The sequence below is a fragment of the Ornithodoros turicata genome, chromosome 5 (assembly GCF_037126465.1).
Source record: "Ornithodoros turicata isolate Travis chromosome 5, ASM3712646v1, whole genome shotgun sequence".
Classification (NCBI taxonomy): domain Eukaryota; kingdom Metazoa; phylum Arthropoda; class Arachnida; order Ixodida; family Argasidae; genus Ornithodoros; species Ornithodoros turicata.
This window is the reverse complement of record NC_088205.1, coordinates 11,645,602-11,672,586: the sequence shown is the minus strand read 5'-3', so window position 1 is coordinate 11,672,586 and position 26,985 is coordinate 11,645,602. Positions and strand designations below refer to the sequence as shown.

The 26,985-nt window shown below is 45.2% G+C and overlaps 1 protein-coding gene across 2 annotated transcripts in view; it reads left to right on the top strand.

Annotated features, from left to right (window-relative positions):
* Positions 1–25,841, top strand: part of LOC135394023 (FMRFamide receptor-like) — a 187,749-nt gene extending 161,908 nt beyond the window's left edge. Inside the window, exons 5-6 of one of the 2 annotated variants that reach the window (XM_064624448.1) lie at positions 20,774–22,313; positions 22,422–25,841. In XM_064624448.1, the coding sequence (XP_064480518.1) occupies positions 20,865–22,313; positions 22,422–22,496 (1,524 nt within the window). In that variant the 5' untranslated portion in view covers positions 20,774–20,864 and the 3' untranslated portion in view covers positions 22,497–25,841. Of the gene's footprint in view, positions 1–20,773 lie in introns of both variants that reach the window. The other variant, XM_064624447.1, reaches the window with a different exon arrangement.
* The last annotated feature ends 1,144 nt before the right edge of the window (positions 25,842–26,985 follow it).

Here is a 26,985-nt window from a genome sequence, read left to right as displayed (position 1 = left end):
CAGAATGCTACCCCATTGATAGTGGGGGAAAATGAGAGGAGGATGATGATGGTGACGACGCTGACGGGGTCTTAAGGGCGAAACGCATTGGACGTTTTCTCAGCGTCAAAACGTCGCGCGCACGCCATGGCATTGCACACGCGGCGAAGAGAGACTGAAAAACCGCACGGAATCTCTCTTCGCAGCCACCGTGCGCGCTTTCACCGAGGTAGTGCTCACGCCACCTGCAATGTCCCGTAAGGGTCCGCCTTGGACGATTTCCGATTTTCACATCGAGCTATACCTAGCTGGACTTCGGAAGAAAAATGAGCTCTCTGACACCGTTGTTCAGCGCCTTGCCGCCGAGTTTATTCAAGACGTTTACGGCACTGCCACCCACATTTACACTAATGCCAGCGTTGACAATAGAATGGGCAAATGGGGCATACCGTACTGAATACCATCATTGAAGTGGGCAGAAAGCCTGGAAGGAGAGCTAACCTCTACCGACGCAGAACTGACGGCTATAACTGAAGCGCTTAGGGCTACAGAGACCTCGAAGTTGTCAGACATTGTTGTAATCACGGATTCACGAGGCGCTATCTCACGCATCGATCATCACTCTGAAACGCGATATTTCGCAGGAGAAGCCGTGCACCAGCTTAAATCCTGCGGTAGCGCGGTAGCGCTGCAGTGTATCTCCTCCCATAAGGAAATTTTCGGGAATGACCAAGCTGATGAGCTGGCCAAAGCAGCTACAAAATCGAACCGAAAGTCCAGGCGCAGTCAAGTAATTGATATTAACATTCCCTTGAGTTTGAGGGGGAAACACAGGACGAGATGAACAGATAGACTCACGAACCAGGAATGAAGCTTTAATACACAAAGGGCAAGGGAGACAGGGTGAAAAGAAAGTGTACACTCCGGTATCTCAGCGTAGGTGAATATGAGGCGCGTAATACGAACCTCTTAACGGTCGGTGCACATCGATAACTGCACAAGGGAACCTGCGTGCTTGCAAAGAATGGAAAGGTATTCCAAAGCAGTACAATTGCACAAAGGATGATAAAAAGTAAAAATATTGGTAACATTAACAGTACAATATATAAAAATATAAACATACATGTAAAACTCAGGAGTGAATAAGGTACGGAATAAAATGTGTTTAAGTCTCTCTCATGGAATTAGTCAAGATTAAAGGAGTTATCCGTGGCTAACGGGGCTAAGGAGAGTGACCAAGCCTTCTGGGAGGACAATGCTAGGTTGGCTCACACATCCTTTTGTAGTTGCTATAAGGGAGGATCCTAGTAGAGTGCGGGACAGTTTGTCATTGCAGGAGATTAAACAGTTGGTTCCGGCGAAGGTCTGCCGAACAACCGGAACAGCCTTCCACATGTTTAAAAGGTTCAGAAGTACTTGCAGCACATACGTTCCCTTGTGCAGTTATCAACGCTACCACCGACCGTTAAGAGGTTCGTATTACGCGCCTCATATTCACCTACGCTGAGACGCCGGAGTGTACACTTTCTTTTCACCCTGTCTCCCTTGCCCTTTGTGTATTAAAGCTTCATTGCTGGTTCGTGAGTCGATCTCTTCATCTCGTCCTGTGTTCGTCCTGTGTTTTCCCCTCAAACACAAGGCAATGTTAATTTCAATTCAACACCAGCTAGCTTGCCTGCTCCTGCTATGTGCAGTCAAGTAGTTTCGTCTGCTCCAGAGCTATCAAAAGACGTGTATGGAGGGTGCATCCTGGTACGCGAGAGGGAAACGAGGCTGCACCCCCATCCTGAGCTAGTGGCCTCCCCGTAGTGCCTCCCATCCAATCTCGTAGTGCCTACACGTGCGCCCACACTTTCAAACTCGGCCGCACTTCTAGTCCAAATTGTCGCCAATGCAGTGAACCAGAAACGGAAGAACGTATTATAATGGTCTGTCCGGCTACATCCGACGCCAGACGGGAACTCCAGAAAGAAATGCAGCACCCTGGAGCATCAGAGCTCCAGATTGAGGAGATCGTCCATCTACGCGGCAACCTCCAGCGCCGCAAACCAGTACAGAAAGCCTCGCTCAACTTTCTGAAGGCAGTGGACCCTCACGGTCCGCTGTAATGGAGGAAATTGTAGAACCAGACGCGTGAGTTCTCCCCTACCCCTTTTACCTCTTCCCCGAGCAACGTGCGCCAATCTAAGCAAGCAGACCGCTCGGATCCCTACGTCACCCCCCACCCCACCCCCCTCCGTTTTTTTTTCCTGTTTTCTTCTCGCTCTTTTTTTAGATAACTTTGCGTTTCAACCACGCCGCTGTTATCAGCAGGAGCTTGATAAAATGAGAAGTGAAAGAGCAGGTGCATGGCCTCCTCATATGGCTTATTTCGGAGCTTATTTGAGCGCGGCAGGCGACCTGCGCGCCTCGAAGCGAGGGTTATCCCAATTTTATCCCGGCTATTACCATTGTAGTAATGAATGTATACTGCCACAGAATTAATTAAACCCGGCATTAGCTTTCTGTTTATGTATAAAAAAAAAATTGTGAGGTATACTTGAGATAGGAAAAGACTTGAGAGGCGAGACAAAAAGCGTGAGGTAGGCAAAATGTCCGCCGTGATAAATAACGTTGACCCCATAATATTCCGACATGTAGATTATTACGTATTGGATTATTATTATGTATCAGATTAATACGATTTTTACGTGAACTTAACGCGTTACGTGAAACACCCTGTATGTGACATGCGTTTACGCGCATCTTTCGTGCATGTTTATCTGAGTATACGCGTATATACGGGTATACTTAAAGCTTACGTGAATAAAACAATATCCATCCATTGTGGGGTCCATCCATTTAGGGGTTCTTTATGGAAGTAACATAATTCGTCAGGTGATGAATTCAATTTCTTCCGCCCCCCCCCCTTTTTTTTTACATTCAAACTCAAACTCAATATCAATTCTGCTTGAGGAGACAGCTGGTGGAATGCAGCCACTGTGTCCTTCCATTGGGACACAGCGGTGTCACCACAACTATTGCATACCCTTCCTGCGCAAGTACACCTTGCCTGCATTGGTTATGCCCGTCACGTGGAGCGAGCATCCCGAGAGACGACGTCGGTTCATTAAACTTCAATAGCGCGCGATGCAAGAACGCCATTTAGGTTTGCCAGCAGTTCTCACCCTTTACATCATTAAGGCTCAGACTAACTCCGACCATCGGCTAATGAATGCCACCCGCTAGCTTTTTCACGACCTGTGCCCTCTAGCGGATAAACGATGCAGAGCAACGCGTGTGTGTTACCAACACGGCTTGCCTATGCATTGGGCTTAAAGGTGCGCATAGTAGAATAACAGCACGACACTGGGACGTTAATTATTTCATAGGTTAAATACTAATGGGTAATTGCCTACTATGAGAGTCAAGCGAACGCTTTACTGAGCAACAAACGTTAAAAATAGGTGACTTCCCATTAAAAATTGAGAGAGTTAGAGAAGCCTTCGTTGCGTTTTTGGAGTTTTCTTTCTAGCCGTTTCCAGGATTTAGACTTGGGCTCAGTCTTTAGGTGGCTTGAAGATCATTATCAAACCATTGTGTGTGTTGTCGTGGTTTCTGTGCTAATTTGATGAGATAACGTTCAATCTATTTAAATTTTACCTGAGGCCCTATAGATGAAACATTTATTATTTATTTCTCAAGGAGAATCCCGGTACTAAAGCCACACGGCCTACATGACTTCCACACTTTGCCTGGGGGGTTGATATGTTTATTAATGAAGAAAGAAAGGAAAGGTCAGCCAGACTGAGGTCGGCTTGCTATTCCAAAAAAAACATGGTAAATGGGGAAAGAAAAAGAGGGAAAAAAAGAAAAGAGAAGGAAAGGAAAAGAAGAAAGGTAAAGGAAAAGACAAGAAGAAAAGGAAGGGAAAGAAGAAAAGAAACGAAAAGGAAAAAAGAAAAGAAGACAAAGAAGAAAAGAAAATGAAAAGACAAAGAAGAAAAGAAAAGACAAAGAGGACAAGAAAGGGAAAGGAAAACTAAAACTGAAAAGTCACACACACGGTCACGCAATCACAAGGTGTTGACAAGGTTCGAAGCGTACACTTTGCCTGGTCTTTCTTCGTCTACATGAGCGCTCGATTAGAGTAAACACAGTCGCCATCGGTGTGTGCCGTCTTGAGAAATATTGTTGACCTCGGACATACTCATAAGTGTGTCCGGTACTTCTTTCACCGCACCTCCTATGGTCACTCATATTTCTTAGTTTGTATCGTGGGACTCGCCCGCTGTCTGTCTGTCTTGTTTCTTTTTGTGGTATCCGTATCGCAATTTTTTTATCCCATACTCTTGGTTTCCCTACGACTACGAGAATGCGATAATTGGAGTAGCTACTCTTGATCACGTCGGAAATGTCTCCATGTTGTTATTTTACATATTGACATTTGTTTTACTCATTTCCGTCGGCCTGCGTGTAATAATAGAGGCCCCTGCTGTCGTTGGAAAGGAATTCATAAAGAAAGCAGGAAATACCATACGTGCGGTTCAACTAAGTGTTGCTTGCAATAAAACGCGCATAGATATAAGCCAAAAATAAATAAACAAATGCGGCCAGCTTTGATTAGTCCATTGTGTAGTTCAATGTGAACTTCAGTGACGAACTTCAAGACGAGAGACGTGATCACACAACTCCCATCTACAACCGGAACGAACAAGAACCCCCTAATGTCAGCATGTCAGTGCATACAAGAAAAGAATTAGCTTGTCGCCGGTCGTCATGGTTACGCCAGATAACAATGAAGAAGAGAGGGGATTCATTCGGCACGGAACAGTACGTAGCTTACAGAATATCTCCGGAGAATGAAACGGCATTGTATGCCAATATGAGTGAACCATGCGACACAGCAAAATATTTCGAGAGGGGCGTAATGTACACATTAAAAAAATAATAAGTACGTATGCGTCAGAGCTGTACGTAACGCGTTACAGTTTGTGGTAACTTGGTTACCTTCTAACAAATGTAACTAATAACGTAGTTAGTTTTAAACAAATTGGTAGCGCGAAAGTGCAAGTTACTCGTTCTTTTTTCATTATTATTATTTTGATTTTTTTCGCGCACTGACACCAATCACGACCGCCTGTTGTGGTTTTTACCGCGCACATGGCAGCATTCCGTGATGCTGAAGCACGCGGAAAAACCCCCCAGCGGCGAAAAAAGAATATCAGAGATCATCGCCTTTCTAATTTCTCTAGTGTTCACAGTGATGTGAAGTGAGAGAAGAAGAAAAAAATTGGGGGGGGGGGCGGATATGTTTATTGAAAAAAAAAGAGAGAGAGGAGAATTGGGATTTAAGTCACGACAAAGTCGGATTGGCTACCCCAGACCACTTAGCCGCAGTTAGTTGAAAAAAAGAGAAAACCCAGTAGTTTCTTGGCGGGAGACAAACATCCCGAACTAGTGGGAACACCTGTCACAAACAAGGGACCAGAAAGCCTCACAAAATGTCAATCAGATTAGTTTCTTGGAGGAAATGTAGGAGCGCTTTCAATGCCGCTGCTTGGTGATTGAATGGCTGAGGACCCAGGAGCTTTACAAGGTCAAATTGCTGGGAGTCCGAATGAGCCAGACTTGCTTCTAGTGTCTGGGCGACTGTCGGCATGCTAGGAGCACCTGAGCAGGATGTGGTCTGTGTCCTCGACACCATCGCTTTCACCGCAGTTTAGAGATGAGGACTTTACCAGTTTGTGGAGCAGCCGACCGCTGTACGGGACATTTAACCGGAGCCTATGAGTATGCAGGAGACACGCTGCTTGACGAGGAAACGACGGAGGTACCTGGAAGCGTAGCCAAGGGTCGAACACTCAATGTGTTCTTTCTGTTCCTGCTTTCGAGGGTTAAGGGCGTTTAGTGCTTTGTCTCTCTGTCGCCTTCTCAGGAACTAATGACAGCCAGCTTTGAGTACCAGTTGCTACTGAAGCGCAACTCATCATGGACGACCTGAACAAAATAATGTAAGCGACGCTTTCGTATTTCTGCAGTCTGGTATGCAAATGGAACGTATAGAAGTAACTCGTTACTTCCAAGTAACGAGAATGAGTTCCTTTTATCTCTTAGTAACGGGTAACGTATTTAGTTATTATTTTTTCGAAGGAACGAGTAACGTATAAGTTAGTAGGGGAAGGGGAACGTGTACAACTCTGGTACGTGTGTATGCAAGAATGGGTAAAGACAACTATTAATATGCGGATAATTTTTAAAATACTAATTAGGAGTAGACTTAAGGTGACTTAACATGCGCAATATATGGAATTAATATGCTGAAGCGGCCACGATGTCCACTTGTTCGATTTCACCAATGCTCGGATCGCTCGTCCCTCTAGCCCAACCGGCCATTCCCCCTGCACCATCGTCGGGTCCGTTGAACTGGTGTCTAGTTGGTCCAGCGTTGCGCAAAGATAGCGTCAATGTGAACTACATATTGAGAGCAACATAGCAAGATGTATTCTGCGTTGTCAGCTCCGCACGATGTACGCTTTTGCGTGAATTAGACGAATAGCATCTAAAAGTAATTCGCTTCGTTCACAACAACTATCTTTAAGCAGTCGCAGCTGCTCCATTGAAGGAGGACTGCGTGTATTGCAGAAAGCTGGCCGAGTTAGTCGTGCACGATTCAAGGAACAGCTCAGCAGGATACGAGGCCTTTAACGGCCTGTCGTACACTCACAAAATGCCTAATGAACTGAGCTTGGTACGCAGCACTCACGCTAACTCTATTTGCCTACCCAGACGCATACATGTGCACGCATTCCAGAGCTTGCTGTGTGCAGGGATTCTTGTAGACCGTGTAGGGGGCAATATGCTGAAAGAATGTTAGCTTGCCAGAGGAACAAACATTCCGCTTTCGTGCTGACGGACACACGTGTCATTAGTATATGTCGTGCTACCGTATGGGAGAGCCTAACTGCTGTCGCGTTCACATGTGTATTCATTGGCGCGCCACACGGGACTGTAAAGTCGTAGCACGTGCACAATTCGAACTGTTGTCGACTGTTGTAGTTTGCTCAATATTTGCCTTCTGCATGAGAGTATTCGAGGCAATGGGACGCAGGCAGCTCTAGGATCAAAAGGAATTTACCAGAAAAAGAAGTTACGCACGTAAAATTTTCCACACAGCGAGATCTTTATTGAACATCCTTAGAGTGAACTCAGGGTTCAGTCCTTTCCTTTCTATTTATTCTTCGTTTTCTTTTGATTTTTTTAAATGGAATAGCATGCCGACCTTGGTCTGGCAGACCTTTCCATTCAATAAATATATATTCCCCCCCCCCCTCAGGGTTCAGTAAATCTATCACGCCTGCAACTTTAAAGCTATCCACAGTGCACCCGCAACATATTTTACAGTTAGATGGCCTCTGGCGAAAACAATCAATATTATGTGAAGCTCCCGTGACTGCCTGACTCATGGGAACATGAATCGGCGGAATCTTCATAGTATATAGCCTTTGTCATGCGTCCGTTAACGCTGCTGCGATGCGCATTCGTACACAATGAAGTCAGACTGAGATATTCCCCCCAAAATGGTAGCTCTTCATCTTCCGGAACGATAAACGCGTCTTATCTTTTCTTTTTCTTTGTTTTTGTTTTTTGTTCCGTGCTAGCGCCGCGAAGCAACTGTGGCTATTAGCGGCGTACAGACATGGACAGATGGATAGAGGATAGCAGGAAGGAGTGGGAGACAGGGGAAGTTAATATATGCGTCCTGGGCCGACTTCAGGGGGACCTGTGCCGACATTCGTCTGGAAAGTCTTCGTAAAATCCGGGGAATACCTCAGACAGCGCCGCCGGTGGTAGGATTCGAACCCACCACCTCGCAGTCTTCAGCACGAATTGGCTACCACCAACTAGCGGGACGCCAACTCCTTTATAGCGAAGACCTCTTTAACGAAAATACCACTACAGCAAATTTTTTTGCGGTCCCGCTGGAGCCCTATAGGTCCAATAATGGACATCCTTTTTAACGTAAATACCTGTACTGCGAATTTTTTTTTTTTTTTTTGCTGTCCCCTGAGTTTTGTTGTAAAGGAGTTTGACTGTATAAATAAATGCATACTCTGCCCATTCTCATGAATCGATAAAATAGGAACACACCAATCGACGATTGAGCGTAAACTGAATAGCCGTACATGCTTCCCCCGCCATTCTCACTATCGATGCCATCTTTTAGCTGCAACAACCGTTAAGCAGGTTGCAACAGACACGTCTTAGACACGGGTAACAAATTGCTTCCTTCACAAGAGCGTGACGCATCCGAATAAAGAAGCATCATAATATGTTTTCACCTTTTCGCCGCTAAGCCCTAAACGCCTGCTTCAATTCCCGCAAGACGCGCCTTTTGCCGCATCGAGTTTTCTTTGCCAGCTCATCCTTTACCCCCTTGAAATCTGCCTTGACACCCTAATCCCTGCTCTCCGATACTCTACACATACAACTGAACTACGGAAAGCTCGATCTTCCTGTAAACAACATCATCCTATTTGGTCTTTCCATGATTTCGTCAGCCGTCTCTACATCAATTTTATTCTGTGAGAAAGTGTGGCTCTCTATACTGATGCCCTGGACTTAGCTCCGCTTCGATCGCTTCGGCGCGGAGCGCCGGTAACGGATTGACGTGACAACGTTATAGCATGTGCTCGAAGGTGGAGCTGTCTTCGAGGGCAGTTATAAATAACTAGAGGTGAGCGCTGATAACATTGACACTATCTGCATCCTCGCTGTACCCGCGGTTCAAGTGCGGTTCAAGAGGTGCTTCCGCGCGGTTATCCAGTATTCAGTATATCCACAAATCCGTGATATTGCATTCGGACGAACGAAAATCTACACTTAATGACAGAAATGTTACGCGAAAAATGCTTTTACTTTTGAGCGTACAAACTGTTCAGGAACAGTATGTCATACACATGCATTTATCAAACAATAGCAGTTAACTGCATAGCAGCTCAGCGGAGGGCACAGTTTCGCACGCCGTTTCAGACTCCACCAATCGTCAATCGTCAGTGGATGCTACCTGCATATATGGGAACGTTCCCATCCAGCACAACATTTTCACCAAATATTGGACCAATATTGGCAATACTGGCCCTCGTCCAATCTTGGGTCAAGATGTTGTGCTGCTTGGATCGGCAAAAACAGTTGTTTTTAGGTGTGGATATCCATGCATTCAGCTGATCCGCGCGGATCTGAGTTCAATTCGCAAATCAAGATGTCGCGCGGATGTCTGCGTGGTTCCGCGAAAAAAAAAAAAAGAGCTCTAGTTCTAACACTTGCTGGTAGGTCTTCGTAAAATGTGGTTTATTCTGGTTCTCTCCTCTATATAGACACGTTGCTGATAGACAGCTCGCACGATAGGACCGGTAGCTGTGTGACTGATAGTGGATGCATTTCCAGGGCTCTATGTCGCGTAGAAGGTTGTTCCCAATCCAATGACACCGCTGTTTTTTTTTTTTTTTTACTTTAGGTCAAGTTCAAACAGTAAACAAAAAGTAAAAATGACCTCTAAATACATGAAGTGGCTTCGTTTGTAATACCGCTACCCTGATTAGGAGGACAGCTAGCGCCCGCGCCACATGGTGGTGATTGAGATACCGAGACTAGAGTGTCACTCCTTTCATTTATTTATTGATACTGCAGGCCATGCGAATGGCCCAAGCAGGAAGGGTTACAAGAAATCGCAGTTACAAAAGGAAACTACGCATAATTCTAAGCTTTACATAATGCTGATTTAACGGAATCTTCAATACAGCTTCGCGTCTCACTGCTAACCATTCCAAGAGACAATGTACGACCTTATATGTGGAAATAGATTGAGGGTAAAAACTGGTGAAAGGTGTAGCTGTACATAGCATAGAAACTCTTGTATACCTTTCTAAACATCTTTTCCAGTGTGGTCCCATACACATGCATACGCTACCCTCACAAGTGAGATACATTCGTTTACCTTTTCATAACCTTACCCATACCATTATTACGTTTTAGCAATGTACTTTTACTCACGTAACAAGTCAACTAATGGCCCTGATTGCGAATTACGCATTCTTTTCATTTTCGCTACGTTTATCTTGTATTTTTAGCTCTCGGACTCGAATATTTCAAAATATACGGTAAACCACATAAACCATTAAGGCGAAGGCAAAAGCCGGGAAATATGGGAACAATTTAGGACTCCCCCTCACATCATCAATCCTAACATATCACATGCCCTTGGAACGTCAACGTGCCAATAACAGGACAGATCCATTATCGCTACCCGACAAAATAAATCGGGTTCATCAAGTGTCACTTCAGCGGGATCTCAATAATCGCGGGTATGCTCTAGGGACAAAAGGAAAACGCCACCTTATGAAGCGCAGGTTCTCCTGACGCGCATTGAAGACCACGCCATCACCGCCGGCGGAGAACACTTTGAGGCTTGTCCCTAATGGGAGGCCATCAATAATACCTGCATGCACGTGAACAGGTTTTCCGCCCTGGCTTGTAAAGAACGAAAGTGCAGATAAAGGGGCGAACCAATTTTTGTTTAATGACGGCGGGAACCGATGGCGAACTGCCATCACTGGAAGACACGAGAATTAGGCTTAAATAAGGTTGCGCAAGCAAAGATACTGGTGAGCTTTAAGCCGGCGTTCACACGGGGCAACTCGCAGCAACTATGAGCAACTTTGCAGTTGCTGTCAGCCGGCAACCTCCAGCAACTCGAGTTGCTCAGAGTTGCTGCGAAACGCTCGCCGACCGAAAACTTGAGAAGTTGCTCGTGCACCGGCCAATCAGCGAGGGGAGCATTGCCACGTGACTCCCGGTTGCGTTGTGGATTTTGTTCGTGGATTAATAGGTTCGAATCCTGAAGGTGCAGCAGAGAAATGACTTTTTTTTTTTTTACGACCTTCACGTAAACACATCAGTTGCCATTTCTGGAAGGTAAGAATGATCTATTGGGGCAATAAAACTGACTGAAATTTGATAAACAGCAGCTAAAGAAAAGATTCCACCAGTTCGATTCGAACCCACATTCTCCGGTCGCCATAAGGTTGCTTGTGGCTGGAGCTACAGAGTTGCTACGTGTGAACGCGGACTCGAAGTTGCTCGAAAGACGTTGGTTTGAGTTGCTTCGAGTTGCTGGAAAAAGTTGCTCCGTGTGAACGCCGGCTAAGGCTGATTCACACTACTGCGTTTACGGTTGCGCTTGCGTGCTATGTAAGCTGACAGCGAAACGGAACATCCTTCAGAATAGAACGAAGGTACACGTAAGACGTTGCACGCAGCCGTAAAACAGCCTTTAGTATAACGTATGCTGCCGCCTTTGCGTACGTAAGGGATAGCGTTGGTGGTTTTGCTCGTCTGTTCAGGTGTTCAGGTTGTAGTGACACCCTCGAACCACTGCACGCGGCATCGCACTGTGCCGTCTGCATCCAAAAAGTCGCACGCCACTCAAAAAAATATCCAAAGCACTTCAAAGCAAATGTAGTTTGCTGTTGTATTTCCAAAATTTTCAAACTACCAACCAAACGTTGTGTTCGTGTACTCTGTGAGTAAAAAACGTGACTTCATTACATTACGTTCAACGTTCGCAGATGTGTTTATCGATGTGAACATCATCGGCAAAATGCCTTCACGGATACCGTCTGGCAGCTTCCCAGGGCTCACGGTCGTATCTAACTTATGGCCATTTCTTAATGCCGTAACCTTAAAGGCCGTATATGTGCCCGTCTGACAGATGTATAACAAAGAACTGCTGCAAAAACGTGACAATCGCAAAGGTGCGATCAAAAGGCTGTGGACGTTGCCATGGGAAACTGCCGTACTTCTTTGGAGTACTTCTTACTGGAGTCCATGGCGTGTGAAATCATACAGAGCCTCTGGTGGCGATTCTCGTTGTATATAACGCGGCTCAAGCCGTGTTGTCCTTGCAGTATTTGTCGAAGAGAGAACTGAATGAGTTTCTCTGTACTTTTATTTGCTTATACATATATACACATATACTCCTCCGCTGTCGGATTTATACCAACGAGAGGCGTACTCTGCAATCACAGCTTGCTACACTTGGCAGCCGCCCCTTCAACCTGTCGTACATCCCCGGCCCTTGGGACACCGCAGGCCAGTCCAGGGCGGCCTTACGTCACGTAGTTGGGTGTTGTGTAGAAGACTGGCCACTCCGATCATCATCGTCATCTCTCATCATCGTCATCACTCATATCCGACCTATCCGACCCCCTAGCTATGGGGTAACGTTCCACTTCTATTGTGGAAAACATCCCCACTTACTCGTCAAAATATAATTGTTGTTGTTGTTGTTGTTATACATAGGTGATGCAACAGGAGTATACTCTAAGAAAAAAAGGAGCAAAATGGGGAGTGATTGCAGCTTCTAGTCCTCTTGAGAGCAATTACTCCCCATTTCAGTCCCCTAACCCCGAGGTTTACTCCCCAGGGCTGCAAATTGTCACTGAACTTCGCAAATGGTCTTTCGAATGCAACAGTCTACGTAAATATGTGCTATATTCGTGAATTTGATGGCATAAGGCTGCATAACTCAGCCAACCTAAAAATCTTCCACACACACAAGTGTAGGCAACAGTTAGCGCTTCTTTTTTCGCAAATTTTTTCCCTATGTATGTCGCAAGATTTTATCACTCGACATATCACGGTTGACAGTTTATTTTATTTTATGCTTCCTACATCGCCTTGCGGCATAGATTAGCGGGGGTACAAAACGAAGAATGAACATGAACATAACATTACAACAATCACTGCACTACACATCATGGAAACAATCATTGTCCATATGGTTTGATGGTTGATTGATGGTTTGATTCATAGTATTTTCATGCATGCACGCGAGTTACGTACCTGGAACTGTAGGAACAGAGCGTGAAATGCAGTCTCCACTTTGTGAGATTCATTTACTCCCGTGCATTTACTCCTCAAAGGGACTATTTTTTTGTGGCAATGCATTTAGTCCCCAAGAGGAGTAAAATTACTCTTTTTTTCTTAGAGTGCACGGGATTGTATAGCTTCAGTCAAAACAGATGTCAGCTTATTTAAGGAAGCTAATTTGCGAGATAAAATGTGGAAGTGACTCGAGATAAATGTAGACCGTTGTACAAAGTACCCCCGCTGCAGGACTGAGCCATCTGTCTGCGATATTTTTTTTTTTTTCTGTTTTTGTTCAGACACGTTGACGAATGAGGCCACCGATTTACGGCAGGTGGGAACCATATTGCGCTCATCGCTCGATATCTGAGAGGCCTATTCATCAATAAGCTCGTCCATCATTCCTGCACGAGATAGACAGCCTTAGAGGTTAATTGCGAAAGGCATATACTGTGTATGAAATATCTACTCCAGGAGCGTTTGACACAAAAAGAAGAAAAGGGGAAAAGATGGGCTGAGTGAGGAAGCAGCGAATAACAGCGATATTCGTTGTCAACAGCGTAGAGCGAGGGACATACCGCAGTCAACTCTACCACTTACTTGCACTCTTGAGACTCTGTTGAGACACCATCGTACAACTGTAGGTTCCACGGACCCTATGCGCATCGGTGGCCCAGCGTCAGTCATTTATTCAGACCCCTGCCTACACCTCCCCCATGTTTGCTGACACCCCCTTAACTTTTTATTTCTGTGCGCCCACTAAAATGGGGCCTTTGTTATTTCAGCTTTAGACACGTGCCGTAGTGATACAGTAAGCTGTTATGACGTAAGTTCACCCCCCCCCCCACCCCCAAAGACCCCCGTGCTTGCGATTCTAGGTACACCACTGTACAGTGGTACACATGTCTGCATTGGTATTCGTCTGTGAATCCCTGTTGTGGGCGTTGAATCGGAGCGTGTTAGCAGTTTCATGGCGTGGTGTTTTTCTATCCTTTTTTTCTTGCACGGTCGATTGCAAAGTGTGAAATCACCACTCTGATCATCTAAAGCTATAATCCGATAACGGAATTTTGATAGCAACTAATAACCCAATTTAACGCAACAAATATACGTGCACCGGGTGAGTGGTGATTTGGCCAGTCCCAAAAACTGGCGTCCAATAACGCTTCTGAACTCCGACTACAAGCTTGTTACGTCTATCTTGGCCTGTCGAATTCAGAGCGTTCTTCCTTCTGTAGTCCACCATTCCCAGGCATGCACTGTACCAGCACGAACGATGTATGACACACTATCAAGTTTGAGAGATATGCTGCCCTACGTGTCCATGCGAACATCGGGTGTGTCTCTGTTGTCGCTTGACCAGAAGAAGGCGTTTGGTCGTGTGGCCCATTCACCTGTTCACTGTGCCTTGTACATCATGCAAAGTTTTCGAGAGAATTCCTTGTCTCAAGAGGAGTGTGTCAAGGCTGCCCTCTTTCACCAGCTTTGTTTACCGTAGTAATTGACACTTGCCTCTGGAACGTTGACACGAATTCGAAGATCTGTGGTTTCCCTCTCCCGCAATCAGGCGACTGGAAGGTGACTGCCTACGCTGATGATGTAACTGTTCTTCTACGTGACGTGGACTATGCACTCGAAACATTGCGTGTGTATGAGTCCTACGAAGCAGTGTCTGGGGGTACCATGAACTACCAGATGAGCAGGCCTATGCCCCTCGGGTGTCCTGCGCAGTACATGTCTCTTCCCTTTCAGCACGCTACTTCGCTTAAGATCCTTGGTGTAGTGGTTCCAATTTCTTGGTGTAGTGGTAGTCCAATTATCAGCCTACTCCTAGACAATGGCCCTTGGACAATGGATTGGACAATAGCCCTTGGAGACCTGTGAGCAATATGTGAAGCTACCCCCTACGGACTTTCTTACCTAGAGCGAGCGTACCTTCTCTGCTGTATTTTATCAAGTCGTTTATGGCATTTGAGCCACGTATCAATAGCCCTCCACACATTTGTGTTCCAGATTCATTCATGCTTTCTTTCTTTCTTTCTTTTGGAAGAAACGAAGAGGGCCTATAACACGTGCAGTGTTCTTCTTTGGAGAATCTGCTGGCGGCGTAAATTTGCCAGACTTCGGTCTTATGAACCGCGGGATCGCCCTGGGTACGACCTTGCGAAGTCTCTTTAGCGTTGAAGGCACCCCTTCTAAGGTATTGTTAACCTACTGGATGGCACCGTTTCTGAGTGACTTCCTGCACGTGACCATTGACCCGCCAGCAGCAGTGGTACCGCAGCGTTTCCATGAAGCCGTTCGCGCATATCACCAAAAGCTGTCGTCGCTTGTCCCCGTCCGCAGCCTGACATCTGCTTCAGCCTCTTCTACGGCAAAGAAGGTGCTACAGAGCACTTTCGCAGCATGTGACGGTGTGAGAAGACGAATGGAGCATGCGGCAAACATATCGTGGGCAGCTGTATGCGCCTGTCTACCTGGATTTTTAGGAGCCGTGGAGCTTTGTATGAGGAATCCAGCCAACTCGTGATCGTCTCCACTCACGGAACGTAACAACATCAGACGTTTGTCCATACTGTACTCACCAGGAGACTAACCGTCATGTTATCTTCGAGTGCCACGTCGCTCGTATATTCTGGAGCATGGTTAGATGGTCCACACACATCTTGTGTCATGTACACTTCGCCCCATATAGGCGGCCACATCGGCTAAGTGTCTTGCTCACTCCGTGTGGTGCTTCGGTGCTGTGGAAAGCTCGTTGGACTGCTGTGGCACGACGTGAGCGGACGACACCTACCTTCTTGTTAATTCGCAACGTGCGCGTTTTGATCATCAACGTGTTACAGCATGGACTACTCGCTTTAGGTGTCTATAAGAGCTCGCGCGCAAATGTCGGCATCACACTTCTATCTTGCTTCACAGTGGGTGTCTGACCGTCTCTGGTGCACCCTCCCTGAGCGTCATTCACGCGCTCTCATTTGCCTTTAGATACTCTGCACCTGTGTATATACTCATGATGTACTGCGTTCCATACTGTTGATAATCGCAGACATCTAGAGTGGTGAACCTAAGGACTACTATGTGTGTATGTAGTATATAAGGCATATGTCAACTAAGGTGTGAAGTAACAGTTCATATTCCGCTCTCGAGATTAGTAAGTTTACCTTTAACGACAAACCGATGAAGTACCACTCGTGTTCCCGCCCTCTTCCCATTTGCGCTGTTCATTCTCCGGTATCCTCTAAGTAAACCGCAGTGAGGAGAAAGGCAAGCTAGGCAGAAACCCAAATAAAGGCGGTTGAGCAAATGTTATACGACTTCAAAGAACAAATATTAAATGGCTGGCCTGGCAGTCAAACGGACTCCCCAGAGGGCGCCGTACAAAGCGACCTCGGAGCACCAGTACCGTATATCTGAATACATATAAAGTCGGAGAAAGTGGAAACTTGCCAGGACACTAATCTTGGTATTCCTCGTTCTCCTTTTTGTACCAATGAAGTGTCCAAACTAACCTCTCCAGAGGAGTAAGCGACTCTTTTCGAAATTGCAATTCAAATGAGCTACTGCACAAACTTTAACGTCGGAAGAAGGAAGGCTCCTATGCGGTGGCACCGCGCTCGAGTGCACAGATATTCTAACGCGTTTCTATTTTTAGGCTCCACTTCTTCCGAGACAGAGAAAAAGGAAGATTGGAGAGTCAACGGTATAACGGCGAAATTAACCACGTTGGTGGGAATGCAGATCAACAGAGAGCTCTTCCCTTTGTCTGAATTGTCTAGTGGCTGGGAGGGAAATCATCTTGAACGAGAAAATAAAGTCGGGACGTGCCGCTGGTGTTATAGTTGAATGTCTGAGTGGCATCTGTAATGGAATGGTATAGTGTCGTCTGTAAAAGGATAGGCCTCGAGTAATTTTGAAATTAGGGTTGCATTCGACTGTAAGTTAGTTGCAGATTGCAAAATTTCACCCGGTAGAGCCTCATGGCTCTTGAGAAAAATGAAGAAACACAGACGGTATGTTAACATCCAGCTTCGGTTTCACAGTGACGTAAGCATGGGGTCCTGTACCTGGGCTGACGTCACAAGTGTTTCCGACAGAGATATAGGTATTGGGGACTCTTTTGAGATACGGCCTAATCATCAGGTTTTGTCTGAATTGCGTGGCTTATTTGTGTCCCTGAATAAAAATTGGAAGCTACTGACGGTGACGGTCGCGGCCGCAAAAGCGCTTGCAATAAAATTGAGTTACAAATAAATAAACTAATAAATAAATACAAATCACAAGTAAATAATTGACATATTTACAGATATTTACGAAAAATAAATGTTAACAAATATTGACAAATTTTCTACAAATGAACTGATTGAAATATTTTAGCGCGGTTACTCCGATCGTAATAAGAAGACAAGGAAGAGCGTTTCTTTAGGTCTGGTTTGAAACTGTACTCTCGCTGTATTGTATGCAAGGTAGATTTTTCTCTGAAATACCTGCCATGTTTCAACTGTGGGTGCGTCAAGGAAAGGGGGTGGGGGGCGAATAACATCGCCAGACCCCAGTGTGCAAGACTCCGCTTAACGCTCCAAATGCGCCTCACCCATACCGCTCGCAACTTATAACGCTCATGTGCACACATGTTTCCACTTCAGGAAACTTTTCTTCTACGTTCGTGGCGTGCTTTCATGTGGAATGAGGTTACTGTACCGGTACTATAGATCTCAAGTTGCCGAGGCGCATCTATCACTCGAACGCCGCCAAAAGGCGTGAAAGCTGGCTCAACTATACGTCAGTGCGCTGCCATTTTTGTAATATGTAGTTAAACCGGTGGTACTCGCAGGTAATCCTTGCAGAAATGAATATCTGGTTTGAATATTGGGCATTCGAAACGCGGGTTTTGGATCCGGCTGCCTCGTTTTGCTTGGTATGCACAGCGATGTGCAGCAATACTGACACATAACGCGGGTTATGCTAAGCGCATAATTTCGCGATTCCTGTGTAGCAGTCAAACGCTGTATGAAAAATCGGGTAAGCTTCCGACTTATATGCAGGTTATTTAATTTGATTTTAACATTCCAAGTTCTCTCTGCTAGTTTTGAGTTTTTTTTAAACTAGTATTTCTGGTCACACGGTAAGACGGCTTACTAGAAATAGCACTTCTTAATCGTCCCACATAACTCTAAAGCAACGTTACCGAACGCATGCAGTGAAGGAATATGTTAGACAGCACAATCTTAAGGTAAATGTGTTTTAATGCTCGCAGAAATATCTAAATAGTGCGCTTGACGATGTTCAGGTTGATGTTGAAAATACTAGGGAGAGGTTGAATTCGTCACACGACAAATTCGGCTACTCCCATGAACAGTTCCCCCCCCCCCTTTCATGAAAAATAAATATGAAAGAGAACCCCCACTTTCGGGATAACTATCGGCCAAAGGCCAAAATCGAAAATCACCGGTTCACACGGTCCGCTAATTCAGTGAATTAGCGCACAGTGACTTACATGGTCCTAATAGACTGACTCCAACGCACATCTCTGAATAAATGTCACAAGCGCTGGCAAGGCAGCATCCCTCTTGTCAGATGGCCAGGGAACCAGCAGTTTTACGAGGTCAAAGGTGCGGTTGTCCAGTCGGTCGAGAGCAGATTTCATGGTAGCCCTTTGAGTTGCGCATCTAGAGCAGTCCACGATAATGTGCTCAGTGTCCTCCACGGTTGCACAAAGTGTACAGTTCGCTGAATCTGCCTTCCTAATTTTATAGAGGAATTGGCGCCCGTATGGCACGTTCAGACGGAACCTGTGCATGAGCGTCTGGATAGACCGAGGTAACGTGGACGGAACTCGCTTGATGAAAAAGATGCGACAAAGAACTGTTCTGCTGAAAGAAAGGGTAAAAGGTACAGGCGGCCTGACAGAGCAACACCTACCCGTGAGAGGTCGATGTCATCCCTGACTACGATAATGCGGTCTTTTCGTACCTTTGTCTCGTAGATACTTTGTGTTATTGCATCTATTGCGAAAAGTGCTGCGAAGATGATCAAAGGAGGGGATGAAAATGGTACATCCGGACGATTGTTCTGTGCACTGCTCGCTTAGGATTAATGGTATGTCCTATGTTAGGGTGTCCGGCCTTTGTGCGGTGTCAGGGTGTGTATTACTTTGCTTTGCTTTCCCATATGGCTACCCTAATGTACTTGCAGGTGGACAACAGGATAGGTATTTGATGTATGACCTTACCGCGCACTGGTACTTCGTAGGCATAAGGGCCTCTCACGAGACAGGAAGAGCTGTTCATGTTGTTGGCCACAAGAGACTACTCAATGCTCCTTTTTTGTGTTGCTTTATTACTAAAACATTCTAACTTTTTCCATGTGCAAATATACATACAGGGTGTCCACGCTAAGTGTGAACAGATTTTTTAAAAATATATCAATCACTTTTTCCGAGATGAAATCAATTGCAATATAGCATATGCTGAAGGGCACTCCCTAGGGGGGCATTAACAGACTCCTAAGGCAATGTCTTAATTAACTTTCAATAATTAACTCTTTAATTATAAAAGCTACGAAGTTGCTCCAATGAGAACATCTGATCTCTTCGGTCACCAGATACCAAAGCCGTTTTCAGAACAAAAATCCGTTCGATAGATTGTCCGCAAAAAATTCGTGAAGGAACGCCATTTTTTCTTTATTTTATTCATTGCGCATCTCTAGAGACGCGTCTTTCCTTCGCCCCCAATACGAGAGGATGAATGATGATACATATACATACATACATAACACAATTTCTGATGCGTCTCGCGTGATGGTGATATGATAAGAAAACTGTTACGTGAACCACACTTTTAATAACATCCAGGTACTTGAACTATATCGCATAAAGGCTCGCCTATACCCGTATCCAACCCAAGAATGGCATCTTCGTATGTTTTATTATTCAATCGATCAATCAACCAACCCAATAATGAGACGAAATGTAGTCTGTCAATCATACCAGAGTTACTCCGCTCCAGATATTGTGCAGCAACGCCATCAGGTGTCTCTCACCGTAGTTCTTGCGTCGACGCATTAGATGTGGTGGAGTGACACGGCTGGCTATTGCAGCCAATAGGGAAAAGCATAGGACGGCACTTAAACGTGGCAATCTGAGGTTGAGCAGGAAAACTCCTAACCTGAAATGAGAGATCTTGTCAAGGGGAAAAGACGAATATGTAACCTCATTGTTCTTCTTTTGAAGACAGAGGTACTGCACGTACTTACTACTGTTGAAATAAGTATAGAAGAATGAAAGTAAAACGGAGCACTACACAAAACTCGCGTTTTTCACGCGGCCTTTTTTAACATTGTTTCTGACCTTCCCTCTAAAGTGCTTGATAGTGTGTCCACCTTCTATTCTAATTTCGCCTCTATGACTATATGCGTATTTTATTTTACTTTTTGTGTGTCGTCAAATAATTAAATAATACATAAATAGAATAGGTCATTCACTCACACGCGTTCGTACCCACGGTAACCATGGTAGCAAACTGAAGGAAAGCGTTTCATTCCGCTTCCAAATTGAGTTATCGCCTGCTTTATCCCCACTTCTAAAGCTTCGTCCTCCGAAGTTCAAGGCACTTTAACAGTGTTAACAATGCCATGATACAAAAAAGGAAATATATGATACGTTGACCTGTACGCGGACTGCATGTGCAAGCAAGAATTTCTAATTTTTTACAATGGAAGTTGAATGTGCTCAGTGTATTTCTACTGAATAGTGAAGAAACGGAGTTTAAAAAAAGTTGCGTAATCGCAGCATGCCTTTCATTAACAAAAAACATGTGATATATTTCCACTTATCTCGCCTTTTTCTTCTTCTTCTTCTTCCTGTCCTTTCCCCCTCACCCTTGTCTAGCGCATCACAACATGCCGGAAATTTCCCGTACCACTTCGCGTAATCCCACAGAGTGAACCCCGCAGCCAGGGGGTGAGCCTTCGAGGACACAATGCATCCAGACTATATCAGCAATTGCACAATAGGCGGAATCGCTAATGTGCCATCATGGCTTTGTGGGCCGGACCCTTCCTCCTACATGTACCCGTTGGTACCGTCCAGCAACGATACCACGGACATACCGTACTCTATGTATGACGCCAGTAACCTGTCATCGCCCGCTTTGTCCTGGGACAATGGAACCTCCCCGGCTCCCACGCCAGAATCTCCGTACAGCCAATTGTTGGACAGCAGCCGGTTCTGGATACAACGAGTCCTGGTACCTATCATCACTATCATAGGTGTCGTGGGTAACACGGTCACCATCGTTATCATGACCAGACGCCGTATGCGGTCATCGACCAATAGTTATCTCGCCGCGCTCGCAATCTGCGACATGTTGTACCTACTCTGCGTGTTCGCCCTATCGCTGAAGCATTACCAGTTCATCCAGGAACAAGGACTGTACATCTATTACAACTGTTTCCCTCTCATTGTGATGCTGGCCGACGCCTGCAGTAATACGTCTGTTTGGCTCACGGCGACCTTCACGATGGAGAGGTACATAGCAGTTTGCCATCCGATTCGGGGAAAGGTGCTCTGTACTGAGTCCCGAGCTCGGAAAGCCATCTTTATCGTTTTCGCATTCTGTTTTTCCTTCACGTTGCCAACCTTGTTTGAATACTCCGTAACGGAAAAGCACGATCCCGTTACTAACACTACGAGGACCCATTTAGATGCGTCCGAATTGGGAAAAAACGAATTATATAAGAAGATCTACTACTGGCTCACCGTTGTACTCTTCACTGTCATTCCGTTCCTTCTCCTAGCAATCTTCAACGCTTTCCTCGTGCGTTCTGTGCATCTGTCGCGAAAGCAGCGATCTCGAATGACACAAAGGACAGACAGTTCACGGGATAACCAAGAGAATAAGATCACAGTGATGCTTATCGCCGTAGTGATTCTCTTCTTTGTCTGCCAGCTCCCTACAGCGGTGACACTGCTGTACACGTCAATTCGTTCGCCGGAACCCGACACTGACGGTGAGAAACTCATATTTATCCTGGGAAATATTTTCAACTTCCTCATGACCATCAACGCAGCGGGTAACTTCATTCTGTACTGTCTACTGAGCCAGAAGTACAGGCGTACCTTTTTACAAATCTTCTGCCCATGCACCACGAGTCGTTTTGCGAGGCTCCAGTCCGTGTACCACTACAGTGGGGCACCCGCGACTATGAATTCGGTCCAGGACGACAATAGTCCTGCTGGTAACAGGAGGTTTAGTAGCACTCGTTCTGTGAAGTCGACCAGGTCAAACTCTGCGTCAGTGGTCGTTGACAACCAGAAAGTGCCAGCGTCTCAGGGCTCCTTCCTCAAGGTTCCAGGACAACAGGAGAAAGAGGTGAACAGCAATGATGCTCACAGCGATCGTACCAGCGGAACCAGCGAGAAGAACAGTGTGAGTTGTGGTGTTACATGTTCTCTCTGGCGTAAGCTAAAATTGGCCCGCAAGGCGGCGTCTGGTGTTGGCGCTAATCATACAGCTGATCACGTGATTCCACTTCAGGGTGCCAAGGACTGTGTGGTGGTCATCAGGGGTGACGGTGCTCCGACCAATAAGTGTATACACACTAGCGTTTGACCGACTGGATCGTGATTTACAGAAGTAGACCGTGAGGCTCGATGGTTTGGCTAGCCTTTGGAGAAATTGGCGTTATTTATCACGTGTACCACTCTCTCTTCGCTGCGTTGAAATGCAGAAGACTGTACAGAATCCCTAGTGGTGCCCGAAGTCCAGTCCGCACAGTAAGAGCTTGTTGTTTGTTAAGTGAGTTCGACAGAGTCATTGCAGAAATAAATGCAAACCAAATAATTGTAACGTCTCGCTGAGGAGTGTAACTCATATTTCTGCCGGAAAATTCAGCAGACGACGTTGTGAAAGGCCATGCGCTGCGCTGGAGTCTTTCTTTCTTTCTTTCTTTCCACGCCTCCTGCTATTTAACTCCACAGCCTGCTAGGGGGTGCCACTGTTCCGTGGTCATTTGGTATTGCATTTCAGCGCGGTGTTGAGGGAGCGGTACGTTTGTGGCACAGTGTTTATGATATCTGATAAAGGTGACTCTTGTGACTTTGTAGGTAAATGGAAAACAAAAATTCCGTTTTGTCATAAGACACCAACCACACCCACAGTGTGTCTGTCTGTAGTGTTTTGTGCTTTTAGGTTTTAATGTCGTGTTATTTTGTACTTTTTAGAGCTGCTATATGTAAGTTTTTGTTTAGTTTGACTCAACGTTCGTATGTAAGGAACATCTACAATTTACCTGTGTAATATAATAAATTATAACATAAACAACACTTTTAACACACACACACACACAAACACTTAATCCGTATATGGATTACCAGAGCCCGTTAGTGACAAAATGAACTGGTTCCAAAAGCGATCGCTTTTAATCTTATCTCTCGATGTGTATTTTTGGCCCCACTCGTCTGAAAACAACCTCTTATCCATCTTTTACACTCAGAGAAGGGTATTACCTACGACTGCGTACTTCCGTGTTTTTAGTGTGCCTCCAACTTATCCACGCTTAGTTGCGAGACCAGGTGTTCACGAAATGTATAATGGAGTGTAAGTTCCAAGGAAACCACGAGTATTTACTGCTCAGCCTGGTTGTTTCGTGTTTCGCACATTTGCGCTGAGGGTAATACGACTTGGATAATTTGCCTGATTATTTGCGCTGAGGGTAATGTGACCTGGGTAATTTTTTTTTTTTTTTTTTACGTTACGTTTCTGTTCTTTTTAGCAAGACGGTGATCTCGTGCGCTTCTCTGATGCTGACACGAATGAAGGACTATCACGAGAGTACCAGAAGAACTTACGAGAAGGCGGAGCAAATTGAAATCAAGAACATAATATGATGAACAGTCAGATACCTTTCAGAACCTCCTACAGAAGCCCTTCGTCTACTGTTATTACAATTACGATGTTACAATTAAAGTTTTAGTCGAAGGGCAAATTCGAATTGATGTATGCTTCGTAAAATGAGAGACCGAAAAAGCTGAATCTTCTTGCACTGTGCCAAACGTGATTAAGTGCAGTAACCGCGAAACTATTTTTTAAATGCTATTAACTTTTCATTATGTCTTTTAAATTTTTGTGAGATATTTTATTTGTTTGTTTTTGTATTGTTACCCTGGTGGCCACACAGTTGCTGCGTCTGGTGATCACGTGACTGCTCACGTGGGCCTATTAACGCGCCGACGGACCCACACAAAAGCTATTAAACGGTGGTCCTAAACAGCTGTCGCTTTAATGTCTAAAGAATATAATTAATGACAAGAGCGAGTTAAATGCTGTCTTCACAAGGTTGATAGCAGCTGGTACATTCGACAGAAATGTCGCAATAGTATAAATACATTGCAAAATTTGCATGTTTCTGCATTTTCTGTTGAGACATAGTATTGCTATCACGTGTTATCACGGTTTCATTTACTCTACTTACTCTACGGAAAACCTTTTTGGAGCAACGTCATTCTCATTTAAAGTATCATGTGACAGTTGAAAATTTGGACGATCACGGAGTGATACAGCTATACGAAAGAAATGAGACAGATGTGTGTCAGTTCCTGGGACAGCAGTTTTTTTTTAAATAAACGATCCTTTCTATTACTTTTAGCTCTATTACTTTCGTCGTTTGTCCCCTTTCTTTTGTAAATTATACTTTGAATACAGACGCTCGGGAAAAGAAGAAAACTAACGTAAACATATCGGGAATATTGGCTGCGATAAAATGTTGATGTAGCCCCTAATTGCATGCATAAAAAGTCGTGCCATTTATCCTTTTAGAAAACATTGCAATCACCGTTATTGATTTTCTCTCAGTTCATAACTTTGAATCTGATTTCGAGATTAAGTTCAGCACATAATTTCCTCGCTGAGCAGTGGTATACGCTTCAGTATCCGCATATTTTACGAAGAGAGGACGTAATCCACATGGGTCTGTCTCCGGCCGTTCACATATTTCCTTTTCGGTGTACAGAACATCCCAGTGACATGTTTTCATTGTGCATATCATGACTGTGCGTAGGAGTTCGTTAGGGAAAAAGTACTATCCTGGTGCGAGGACATACATAGCCTGATGTTCGTAATATTTTGAAAAGAGTAAATGCGCGTGTGGGTTTTGTCGAAACACAGTTGAAGCACGCGATGAAAGACGAGGGTGAACTACGTAGGCACGGCAAGTGACGTTTATTACAAAGTTCACTACAGGGTTCAACTACAGAGTACTATACAGAGTTCCAGTCCAGTACAGACACTGCGCCCGCTAGGGAGGGGAGGGGTGGGGAGGGGAAGTTATAGTTTTACGCTGAAGAGGCAACAGTCAAGGCTTCTGCTTCGATATCAATCAGACGTCGTCTAACCTTTGTTCCAAACCAGGTCACTTTCCTTCGCGGGGATTGGTGGTGTGGGCCTTGGCGGGGACACCGGTAATTAACATCGTTGCAAATGCACGCAGTCCCCGTCGAAGTTAACGCCACGGCCACAAGCAGCCGTGGCGTCAACTTCGTGCCTTTCCTGTGTTGTGTATTGCTGCATTCAACAATATGTCAAGACACCAACTATACCCCAACTTGGTACACTTGCGCCGTCCCCGCGTTGTCAGTCCTTGTCTTTCGTCACGTTCTTTAACTTTGTCTCGTAATATTTTAATAGCATTATTTACAGGATTGCCGGAAGTGTCCACAACAACTTGCTCGTTTCCGAGGTTTCACTCGTTGCAAGCCCGGCGAAATCATCAGGGTGTTTTTCTTTGTGTTTTGTGCATTTGTCTTCGACTTTTAAAAAGGACAAAGTGTAGACGGTGAGATATAGCTCTACTGGGGAGAATCACTTCGGTGCTCCGCAAGAAATGATCCAATGGCTCCTGACCAATGATTGTCCTCTACGTTGGTTGCCCTTTTGAAAATAAAGTTATTAAAACGTTATTATTTAATCGCTTTTCTCGATTACGTTTTACTTGGAAGGAAGCCCTCAAAGAGATGGTATCAAACATGCCATTGTTTTGTGATTCAAAAACGCCACAACGGATAAGCCTAGAGGGCTGGTTCATCATCATCATCATTTACACCGCCGCGTTTACAGCTGTCATACACGTCTTTGTGGTACGGAAGAGTACGGAAATGGATTATCTAAAAGCATTACATCATGCTGAGCGATCTTCTATTAAATGGGCCACTTACCATACCCCTCAAATCCTCCCACACGGAAGTAGGCACAAGGAACAAGGTAGGTGCTGTTCCGCTTCCGTATTTTTTTTTTTTGTGTGTGTGTGTGTGTGTGTGCGCCTGTGTGTTTTCCAAGCGCGGTGACAATAGACAGCGCTCTTGACAAGCTTCGAACGAGTGAGGTGTTTTCCTGGCCTTGAATCCGTGATTACAAGAGCTAAAAACGTATCAAGAGGGCCGACAACACGAACATCAGCAGATGAACCTCAACGAGTTCTAAGCCTTCCGCGTGCGGTATACCGCCAGCGACGGCGTAGGGTATCTCCCCCTGGCGATGAAGTTCCCCACTCATCATTTAAGTAAAGTTGTTTGTTCTTGTCAACTTTGGCGCGCTCGATTAGATCTGTCATGTTCGACGCTCAATACGCAATGGCCTTCTCAGTGACGGACGCCGAGCTATACTTACCACGATACTCACTAGTTGGCAGCACGCGCCACTTGTTTCGCAGTAAACTTTTCCTCTTAGCTTCCGACTGTGTCTCATAAACAGCTCAGTCAAAATAATCGTCATTCAAGCGAAACAGAACGCACGAAGAATCTTCCAACTGATCGCTCCTTCAAGAGCTCTCCGCCGCCCCTGGATATGGCAAGCGAGGAACCAATAAATCAGGGTTTCCTGACGAAAAGGAAAACCTCATATATATATATCTTTGATTGTCGATGTATTGATTCCCTCCTCCCCGCTCATAATCGATAAGAACAATCTGATTGTGCAAAGTGGGAAGAGATTTATTTGCTTTTTATTTCCTCTACCCTCGAGGAAATGCGTACGAAGTTCGGTGCTGCATGCGCGAGTTTACACTGAATTGCCCGAGGAACTTTCCCTTTCTTTGTTCATTAATATT